This window comes from Blennius ocellaris (genome assembly GCF_963422515.1).
Source record: "Blennius ocellaris genome assembly, chromosome: 1".
NCBI lineage: Eukaryota > Metazoa > Chordata > Actinopteri > Blenniiformes > Blenniidae > Blennius > Blennius ocellaris.
Window position 1 is genome coordinate 27,654,743 of NC_137650.1, and position 10,965 is coordinate 27,665,707.

Here is a 10,965-nt window from a genome sequence, read left to right on the forward strand (position 1 = left end):
AAAAATGGAAAATGCTTTCAGTTTTGAGAAATTCACTGTTGATTTGTTTTTCATGAACAGTTCAGGAAAGTGTTACACGATGATAAGAGTTGCCAGATGAATGACGCGCCCGGAGCTTCCCTCGCTGTTCGGCGCTCTTGAACGCACCCTTGTTTCACCTGAGTCCAGCAGCAGGGCTTTAGTGCAAATGGGCGGCGTTTTCTCCCCGGCGAGGAAGACCCGAAACGCCACCGTTTAAAGCCCGCACTTTCCGCCCGTCGGTTGCGGTGCACCGAGCACCATGGCTGCGTTGACGTTGAAGTGTTTCTCCGCGCCGAGGTTGTGAGGCTCCGCGGCTCCGCTCCGAGCGCCGCTCCGGCCTCTGCCGCCCTGAGAGCTGTCATCGTCAGCGGTACGTACCGCGGCTAACGGCGGCAGCCTCACCGGGACACCGCCGGGCAGGGAGTCGGTGCTTGAAGCATCGACTCATGGCAGCAGAGAATATGAGCTTTTAGTCTCCGATAAGCACGAAGACTCGCACGGATTTCTGAACAAGCAGGAAGCTTTTATTTACCTCCGTGGAAAACCTCAGGCGTTAGCCTGTTAGCATTAGCACTGCTGGAGAGGCTTCACTTTCAGCTAGCACTAGCTTCACGAGATGACTTATTCCACAAAAATTATATGGAAGATTAACCACGGCATCATTGCGTTTTATGTATTAAATCATACACGATACATGTGTGGCTCCTGGATAGGCAAGGTTTACAATTGAACTTTTTTTTTTTTAACCCCACTGTTAATATGTGGATTTGGGAAGCTAGTTAGCGCTAACTTCTTTAGCTGTTGATCCTGAAGCTTTGGCGAAACACTGACAAAGTTTCAATCACTTTACACGCGAGAGTCACTTGTACTGAACACACGCGACAAACTGTCGGGATTAAGAGAGCTAAGTTGTCAACTGAAGCTGTGTGTGAAGATGTTGGTGGGTTATTGTGTATCAGGTGGCTCTTATTAAGTGTTGCAACACAAGAGTGCCGAACAAATCCAAAATCAAACAACAGACATGTCAAAACTCGTGTTGATCTCTTTCCAGACCCAGTGACTCAACATCTGCATGACGGCTTCAGGAGGAGTTTATCTCGGAGGTCTCAAATGAAGAGTGACTGCAAGGTAACACTTCGTACTTCTGAGCTCATCTGACCGAGATTGTTTAGTTTTCACAGCCGTGTGAATCATGCAACATCTTAACTGAGCCGAGGTTGCTGGGGTTATGTATGTGTGTATAACCCAAGTAATCAGAATACCTAGTTGTCCCAGTTTCTCAATGCCAGACACAACACTGATACTGTCCAACTGCCTAACAGTGATGTCCGATACTCCTACTGGGTCCGATGGTAATTCCAGATAATGACTTATACTTTATCGGAAAATGATGTCATATACTTCCAGACTAATTTTGTCTTTTGACTGCTCCATTCACTGCAGATCATCTTCCTCCCCCTACTTCCTCTCCTGAAACACCCACATCTTCATGCCCTACTTCACACCAGCCTTGACTCTTTTCTGAAGCATGTCTTCCTGCTTCCCAGCTCTTTCCTCCAACTTCCTTTTCCCAATATATCCACTTTCACTTGTCTGTACCATTACGACCTGGCCTGTCTGGCTTTATCTCAAAAGCTCTTGGCCTTAGGCATCCCATCCTGATGAGCAGCACAAAATGTAGAATAATTGTTAACTTCACAGTTAAAGCTTTACTGATAATGTTTGTGGTTAGGATGTAATTGCACACTCGGGCTTAATCCGTTTGGGATTTCTTGGATGATATTGTTGCTGATTTTTGCCATGTGGCACTTTGTGTTGAAATATGTAACCTGTAATATTCCTCGAGAGGGTTTAAGAGTGAGATGCTTAGTTATTTCTATGATTACAGATTTCAGTGCAACTTTGGAGTGTAATTGTATAAGCTGCCGTCAACTGTAAACAATACAACTACAAAAATAAAAAAAAAAGTAAACATGTATTCAAATGTGAAACTATACATCTCAAGGTAGAGGTATATTAATATGGATTTATGTCGCTTTCTGTATAAACATTTGTGGGAATCTCCAGTGCAGTTTACTCCCCCTAACATTGTCCGCTTTGTTGATTCTTGTCTTTCTTCTTTCTTTTGTATCATTCAGTGTAGATGCCTTGGCTGAGATGAGTGTGAAGGCGTTTCAGCTGGTCCCCGCTGTGGAGCGTGACCTCCTCATGGGCGACAAAGCTCGCATCAACATCGAGTGCATCGAATGCTGCGGAAAACACTTGTACGTGGGCACCAATGACTGCTTTATCCATCACTTCCTGCTGGTCGAGGTCACGTCCTCCAAAGGGAAATTGATTTACTCGTCTCAAAAGCTGCTGCATAAATACCTGGGCCTCAAGAAGTCAGTGACTGAGCTGCGAGCCGCCTCCGCTTTGGAGCGTCTGATCGTGCTCTGCGACGGGATAGTGTTCCTCGTCGACATGGTGACACTGGAGACGGTGCCGTCGGCCGCGGGAGGCGGCGCCAAAATCAGAGGCGTGACGGCGTTCTGTATAAACGAGAACCCGGTGAACGGCGACCCGTTCTGCGTGGAGATGGCCGTGCTCTCCTCGAAGCGGCGGACAGTTCAAATTTTCATGGTGTATGAGGACAGAGTGCAGCTGGTCAAAGAGGTGAGCACTCCCGAGCAGCCGTGTGCCATCAGTGTGGACGGTTACTTCTTGTGCCTGGCCCTCGCCACACAGTACATGATTCTGAACTACAACACAGGGGCCTCGCAGGACCTTTTCCCTTACAACAGCGAGGAGAGGAGACCCATTGTGAAGAGGATCAGCAGAGAGGAGTTCCTCTTAGCTGCACCTGGTGGTCTGGGTATGTTCAGTTTTTAATGCTTCACTGGGGGACACTTTAAGTAAGAGCTTTCGTATGCCTGTTTTTAAAAATAGCCCCTTTTTTCCTACTTTAAAAGTTGTTGATATATTTTCACTTCCTTGAAATGTCCCTTTTGATGTTCAAGAGCTGCCTTTCCACTTCCTCCCTGCAGGAATGTTTGCCAACGCAGAGGGAGTCTCTCAGCGGGCGCCAGTCAATTGGTCAGAGAGTGTGATTGGCGCTGCAGTGTGTTTTCCGTACGTCGTTGCTCTGGATGAGAGCTTCATCACCATCCACAGCATGCTGGACCAGCAGCTGAAGCAGACCCTTTCTTTCAGAGATGGACACATTCTGCAAGACTTTGAAGGTATTTTCACAAATTTCAAATGTGTTACTCACACCAATCAGAAAAAAAAGCACATGTAGTGCTTTTCTCTAGATTTTTCTTTAAATAGCTTATAATGCTTTGGTTTACTTGTTTGTGCTGCTCATTCTTTAAATCGAACAGCAAGTGTGCATTTATTGTCTGGCTGTCAAATAGAGGTTCAACCAGAACTTTGCTGCCACATTTTAATCGACTCTGGATTCAGCCTTTTTCCAAAAAAATGTCAATGATCAGCAGTCATAAAATGTGTATTCTTTCCTCGTGATCAATGACTTTTAAGGGGTCGATTGTAATTAAAATCACACCTTCTAAACGTAAACATGCAACTTTTATGTGGGATCTAAATCAGGACCATCGAAGCACTAAATCACAACAAATACATTAACTTATTTCATCATGGTGTCGAGAAAGGCCTGCCCTCTTCCTACTATCGCCCCAATCGGATTGGGTGTCATTTAACCCACGGGGTTCCCATTGGATGCCGTCATTAATACCTGCCTCACGTATTTGATATCCTCGAATGCCCAAGTCATTTTGATGCATGTTGCTGACATTGTTTTTAAATAAATTGTTTAATTTCATCCAAAATATTAAAAAAACAAACTAATTTGAAACACGGCAAAATAAAAGGCATAAAAATCAAGTGCACTCAATACAAAAACAGACTGCAAAGTCCTGGAGAGACGGCATTAAACAGATTCTTTTTCAATGTGCTCCATGCGCTCTTAGGGAAAGTGATTCTGGCTTCAACAAAGGCTGTGTATGTTCTGGTACCCCTGCCACTGGAGAGACAGATTCAAGACCTACTGGCCAGTCACAGAGTGGAGGAGGCGCTCATCCTCACAGAGGGAGTGCAGAGAAATATCCCCAAAGACAAGTTCCAGGTAATTAACCCGTGTGCAGCTCTTGAGTTTTAAGGTTAAGGTTTTGGAGCAAGTTGTAAAGTTAATGTTGTGTAAACCCCACGAGGATACTGACGGGAATTATTTATACACAATAGTCATGAACTATGTCAATGCACCAGAAAAAAAAAAAATGCTTTATATGTTGTCACTTTCTCTTTAGATTTTGCACAAACGAATCCTCCAGCAGGCAGGTTTCATACAGTTTGGCCAGCTTCAGTTTCTGGAGGCAAAAGAACACTTCAGGTAAGTGAAGAAGTTCATGTTTGTGTTAAAAGGATTCACCACCAAATTGTATTTGGGGAAGAAGAAAAAAAGCTTGTTTCTTTATGTTATGGTTATGTGAAGACTTGTCTGTGATTACATCACCGTGGAAACACTGTATGAAGTAAGACATGATATGTGTATGAATATATGGCAACTTTCCTCTGACACAGACAAACTGAACAGTGTATAGCGGCCTATATTATGCGATTATCTGAATAATTGGCCAAAATGTTTTTGGCAATCGGAAGATCTATTAAAATATATTCCGATTCTCTTTTCACTATGTATATTTTCACCATCATGAGAAATAATAGCGATTTCTCAGTTGTCAGAGATAGTGTGCACCTGTTGTCTGCTTAGTTTTCTCTGCTTTCCTCGGTCCTTGTTCTTCAGTGCCTCCCTCATCAGTCACTTTTCTCGCCATACATGACTTTCTCAGGAAGGGTCAGCTGGACGTGCGGGAGCTGATCTCTCTCTACCCGTTACTGCTGCCAGCTTCCTCCTCGTTCACGCGATGCCATCCCCCTCTCCATGAGTTCGCAGATCTCAACCATCTGGCACAGGGAGACCAGGAAAAAGTACTGCAGTGCAAGAAGTTCCTCATCAGTTATCTGGGAGAGGTAACCAAATTAAAGGCATATTCATTCAAGCAGTGTTCCTCCGCCGAAGTAAATCTTTTCATATTTCTCTTTCCATTATTTGCACCCGCAGGTACGAAGCACGGAGGTGGCGAACGGTTGCAGAGAGGACGTAGACACGGCATTGTTGAAGCTGTATGCTGAACAGAACCACGAGAGCCTTTTAGACCTGCTTGCGTCAGAAAACGCCTGTGTGCTTGCAGACAGTGTTCCTTGGCTGGAGAAATATCACAAGTACGTATACTCTTATACCAGTTACCTCAGAAGTGTCAAAAGTAACCGAACCAAGTTAAAAAGACTGATTTCATGATATCGTATATTTGGATTCTTTGGAACATGCACATCCATATAAAACTGTTGCCTTGTGTGTGTGAGATTTGAGGAAAAAATTGGATGGGCTGAATTAATTATTTGTACAGTTATGTTTGAATCTGTGGTAATTGGCAGGGAAATAAAAAATTTGCTGACCACTATGGGAATCGGTCTAATTTCCATTATCACTTTCGTAAAATTCCTTATGGGCCACACGGGGATGAAGCTTTCTTGCATAAATACTTTTTCGTGCCCCACGTTGTTAATTACTGCCCTGCTTAAACACAGTGTCCAGTTTAGTCAAGTCATTTAATTACTTTGTACTGGAAATGTAATCTTGTGGGAGTGGCTTTGCTTCATTCAGTACTTTTCTCTCCCAGATATTTTGCACTTGGGTTGCTCTATCATTATAATGGCCAGGACTCGGCCGCTCTTCAGGTTTGTAAATCTCGTTTGTTTGTTTTTTTGGTTTATTGTTGCTTCTCAAAGGAAAAGCTATACTACTGATCAAGGAATTAAAATGTTACCATATCATTTAATTTCTCTGCCAGTTGTGGATTCGTGTTGTCGACGGGGATCTGCAGGATGCGACGAGGTCTGACCTTTACGAGTACATCGTGGACTTTCTCTGCACTGCCTCCAATCTGGATCTCATTTGGAAGTATGCAGCCTGGGCCTTGCTGAAGGATCCCACAGTAAGTTGCAAAAAAAAAAAAGATAATAATAGTGCTGTCTATGTGGTGAAGATGGTACATCTCTGGCTTATTCCTGAATACAAATGCCTTTTTTTTATTTTCCTGTCTCCAAGTAATGCGTCTATCACATTAGTGTTAAAAACCTTGCCTTTTTGTGTTTATAGAAAGGCGTCCACATCTTCACCAGGAGGCCTGTCAGTAAAGATCAGTCAGAATTAAACCCTGATGCTGTGATCACTTACCTGGGAAAACATAGCCAAGCACTGCTCCTCTACTTGGAGCACTTGGTGCTGGAGAGACGGATACAGGTATGTCAACTTTGTTCCAAACGATGCCAACTGTCAATGATCAATATGGCTGCTTAAGAGAGGGAGAGAGAGGGAGAGAGAGATTTCAGTGTTTACACAGCAGATGTAGCCTAAGCAACACTTCAAAGTGGCGGGAACAGCTCGTCATGCTGTTGAGTCGACGGCCAGTTTGATAAATGACAGTGCATTTCTTTAACATTAGAGAACCGCAAAATACAACATGAACTCTTCATGTGAGCACACATGATGCTTTCTACAGCAGGTGTCATCCAACATTATTTTAGGACTGCTTGCCTCGGATTTCAAGCATCATAAGAGGAAGTTCCCTGCCATTGGGATTTTCTAATAATGTTGAATTACATGATTTTCATGAGTTGCATTCACTCTGACTGGAGCAGACTCACTATTTACAATATAGTAAAAATGAAAGTATTTAGATGAAGTACATCTTATGAGACGTATCCGCTAAGTGTTAAGCTGTGTCCCTGACTTCTTCCTACACTCGAGCTGTAAGCTGTGTGAATTACGTTGGATTGTACAGTCTTCATTACATAAACCTGCAATAGATATTAAATGAAGGATGATGCTCAGGTTTTTAAAGCTTATTATAACCAAGGTGACAATACAGAGGTGGTTAAAAAAAAAAAAAATGTGCACTCAACCACACAACTTCAACTGAAGCACCTCACTGTGCTCACACTCTGAACTGTGTAGTCGCAGGTGGATAAGAACCTCGCTTTACTGTATGGACGTGGTACATTTATTCATGAAGGCGTGTCCATGATGGATTATAATAACATGACTGTTTTTTTTATTTTAAATATCGGCTTGAAGACTTGGCACTTCGAATTGTGTTTGATTGAGACAAATGGAAAAAGTACAATGCCAGTAATGAGTGTAGTTGATATCTAAACATTTAGGAATTTGACAAATTGTAAAATACAGCTGTGTTTTGACTGCCTTCCCACCGAACGTCCTCAAGCTCACCAATGTTTGATTGTTTTGTCCACGGTGTTTGGATGCAGAAGGAGGAGTTTCACACACACTTGGCTTTGTTGTACCTGGAGAGGGTTTTGTCATTGCTGTCGGAGTCGCCTGCAAATGACCAGCAGCTGACCAAAGCGAGAGAGAGGCTTCAAGCAATGCTCAGGGAGTCCAACCTGTACAGTGTACAGTGTCTTTTAGGTGAGAAAAACCATTTTTAAATAATCTTTTGTCGGTAAAAGCTGTTGTGAAATTTAGGTCCTTGTGCTGTTGAAGTGTTTTTAACTGGTCTTCTTGGGGCTTCTGTAGGTAAAATCGAAAGCTGTGAACAACTGCTGCTGGAGCGCGCAACACTACATGGAAAACTAGAGGAGAATGACAAGGCGCTGCACATTCTGGTGCACAAACTGAGAGACTTTCCGTCCGCCGAGGCCTTCTGCATATGGGCCTCTTCCTGCCGGGATTCTGCTTACCAGCAGCGGCTGTTTCACCTGCTCTTAGAGGTGTATCTGGACGGGAGCGTTCCGGGGAAAGCTCCGGCGAGTCACGGCGGCGAAATGGAGATGGCAGCGGTGGACCTTTTAAATCGGCACGGCGAGGTGTTTGATGCAGTCCGCGTGCTGCGAATGCTTCCCGAAGGCTGGTCACTGCAACTGCTGCGGCCGTTTCTGGGTCGGGCTGTCCGGGCCAGCATGCACGCCTGCCGCACCTCCCAGATCGCTGTGGGGCTGGCGCACTCTGAAAACCTCCAACTGCTGCACGACAGGGTGAGAAACGCACCACCCGTCACGCTCGTTCGTTCCAATTACGTACAAACGTACACACCCCTGTAAATTGTTCTTAAATAATGACATAGAACGAGAACACCTTGATAATAGTTCTGCATAAATCAAATGTTCTACCGCACAAATACTTTTAATTTGGGGTTAATAAAACAAAACATTTGATTCCTGCTCCATTAGTTTATTCCTTCAAGAAAGACACCTGTCAGGATGAATGATAATTGGCGTAATTATTGTGTTCTAAAAGTTTTTCTCTTGTACCTCTTCATCCATCCATTCATCCTTTTAAAAACACGATGATTATATGGAGCACATCAATTTTAACAATTGTTTATCTGAACGCTTCCTGCCACTTTTTCTTAATTTTGTTCACCCCCACCCTCCCTTTCCAGTTGAAAGAGCGAAAGAAACCCATCTTAATCTCTGAGAAGAAAGGATGCCACCTGTGCCACAACACCTTCAGTGAGCCGGGCGTCGTGTGTCTGCCGGGCGGCGTGCCGGTCCACACTCACTGCGCCGCCCAGAGAGTAAGAGACTCTCCCACAAAGAGACGGTTGACTAATAGCAGTAACCACACGTGAGACTTGAACCCTCCAAACTACCATGTAATCTGTGATCGGAGGCACTGAACGACGGCGCTGAGCTTTTTGGATGGCCGAGGACTGTGGGGACGACATAAAGCACAGAGGACTCAATTCCCATTACTAGGATCTGCTGTGGAGTTAACAAGAAACACAAAGCTGGGAGGGACGTACTTAAGCAAGGGAGAAACGGATGAATTCAGATATTTATTAATGTGCTGCAACACATACCACAATTTCCAACTTTTTGGTTTATTTCTGTGCCTGTCCTGTCTTACTCGTACATTTTTTATTTTTTATTTTTTTTTTCAACCTGAATTTGACACATTGCTTGAACTGCACAACCCACAAGATATGAATCCTGTTTCTAAAGCATGACTAGTATTACAACTTTTACGGATCTGGGTTCATAAGCTCATATGGTATTGTATTAATACGTTCTTTAACATTGCACATTGCAGTGTTGGGGTTTAATGTGAAATACAGCAAAAGCTCAGTACGGATGGAAACAATATTTTCTGTAAATCTTTTACACTTTGATTCGGTCGCACTCCTGCTGCTTTTTTGCCTCAACCATACGAACGAAAAATGCTCTGTCACAGTAACCCAGTATGTGTCTCAAAAGTAACAATATTGTCCAGACTGAATGGTTTTTCCAACTGTCCTTTTATCCAGTATTAACCCTTTTATCGGTTGCAGCAACTTTGTAAAACACTACATGAAATCTCTAATTGCTCCACTAATCAACTGTAGCTGGTGAGACTGTACTCGTACCGCATCAAGGACCAATCAGCTTGACTTTCTAAAACTTGCACAAAAAAAAGTTTCATCTTAAATGATATTGACTCTTTGTGAAATGGCTCAATGAGAAGTGGAAAAATCATGTGAAATCAGGCTTCGTAAGTTTTGTCTTGCTTTGAATGAAATAAATGGAGAGGGATGTTTGGCTGCCTGATGTCTTAAATGTTTCTTTCTTTTTTCTTTTAACAGTGAAAGCTCAGAACAAGTAAAATGTTGAAAGTAAGGCAACACGGCCAGTTGCTCAACCTGTGGTCAGAGAAAGGGTCACATGAGGGGCCCGAATCTTTTCCTGCTCGAGTTCGACATGTCAAAGAAAACCACAATAAGATGCTTTCTGGAATCTACCTGTGAAAACACCCGCTTCCATTTTATTTTAAAAAGCTGCTACTTTTGTTGAGTGTAATGTGGTTGGGGGTCACTGAGAAGCGATTTCTTTTTCTTTTTTTTTTGCCCATTTCAAGATCAGGACTGTGACTTTTAAGAGTAGAGAAGCTCTAAACTGCATCGCTAAGACTACTAAACATGAGCAGAAACACCTGCAGCCTGTCGGTGATGTATATGGGATTCTACAGTATAGCAAATCCTTGTAATGTGACAGAAGCTCGAATTGAGAAACAGATGGCTTCTAAAGATGGAAAAACAAAGTGGTTTCTCAGAAAGTTCACAAGTACAGATGGTGTCTTAAAAAAAAAAATAGAAGCAGCCTGGTGCATGCTGGCTGCACAGTCTTTTGTAATGTGACCTGTTCATAAAGTCTTCAGTGTGAAATACAAATGTATAAATGGAGATAATGTATGTATTGCATTATGAACAAAAAAAAATCAAAGTTCGCAAATCCTCAGCTTCAAGACGCTGGACAGGTGAGAAATTCCTCAAAAACACTGAACAATCAAAGTATTAAATGACGAAAAGGGTGGAAAGTGTTACAAGTTGGTTCCGATTTGAAGAAACGGCTGCAAGATTCATGTTTGAGAAGTGGACAAACAAGATTCCACAGACTCATTCTTCTTTTCGAGGATCAAAGCTGTCATCACCCATTCGTCTGCCCATCTCTTCTATACGGCTTCATCTAAGTTAGGTTCACAGAGGGCTGGAGCCAATCTTGGCCCACGATTGGATGCTTGAGCAGTACCAGTCTACCACAGGGAAAACATGATAGTGACACTCACATTCTCACCTCCAGGGGTAATTGAAAGCCACCAATTAACCTCAAACACCAGTTTTTGGACTGTGGGAGTAAACTGAGGCCCCAGGAGAAAGTTGATGAAATGATGAAAACTGCACCCACAAAAAAGTGTTGAGTTAGAATGGTGATAACTCTTAACATCAAATCATATAGAACCAAAAAATACTGAATGGTAAAAGAAGGTAAACGTACTCATTAAGTTGCCACTTGAGTTTTAGTGCTGTCTCTATTATACTTTGCTTTCATGAT

The 10,965-nt window shown here is 43.1% G+C and overlaps 1 protein-coding gene across 2 annotated transcripts; it reads left to right on the forward strand.

Annotated features, from left to right (window-relative positions):
- Positions 1-225: 225 nt before the first annotated feature.
- Positions 226-9,663, forward strand: tgfbrap1 (transforming growth factor, beta receptor associated protein 1). Of its 2 annotated transcripts, none has more exons than XM_080505616.1 (14): positions 226-391; positions 1,073-1,149; positions 2,160-2,875; positions 3,048-3,242; positions 3,990-4,144; positions 4,326-4,408; positions 4,869-5,049; positions 5,141-5,301; positions 5,760-5,817; positions 5,931-6,074; positions 6,239-6,382; positions 7,408-7,567; positions 7,676-8,133; positions 8,541-9,663. In XM_080505616.1, exons 3-14 carry the CDS (start codon positions 2,179-2,181, stop codon positions 8,727-8,729), a joined length of 2,625 nt encoding a protein of 874 aa, XP_080361742.1. In that variant the 5' UTR covers positions 226-391; positions 1,073-1,149; positions 2,160-2,178; the 3' UTR covers positions 8,730-9,663. The 2 variants fall into 2 exon arrangements, with proteins under 2 accessions (XP_080361742.1, XP_080361743.1); XM_080505617.1 differs by having other exon boundaries at positions 2,165-2,875.
- Positions 9,664-10,965: the final 1,302 nt, after the last annotated feature.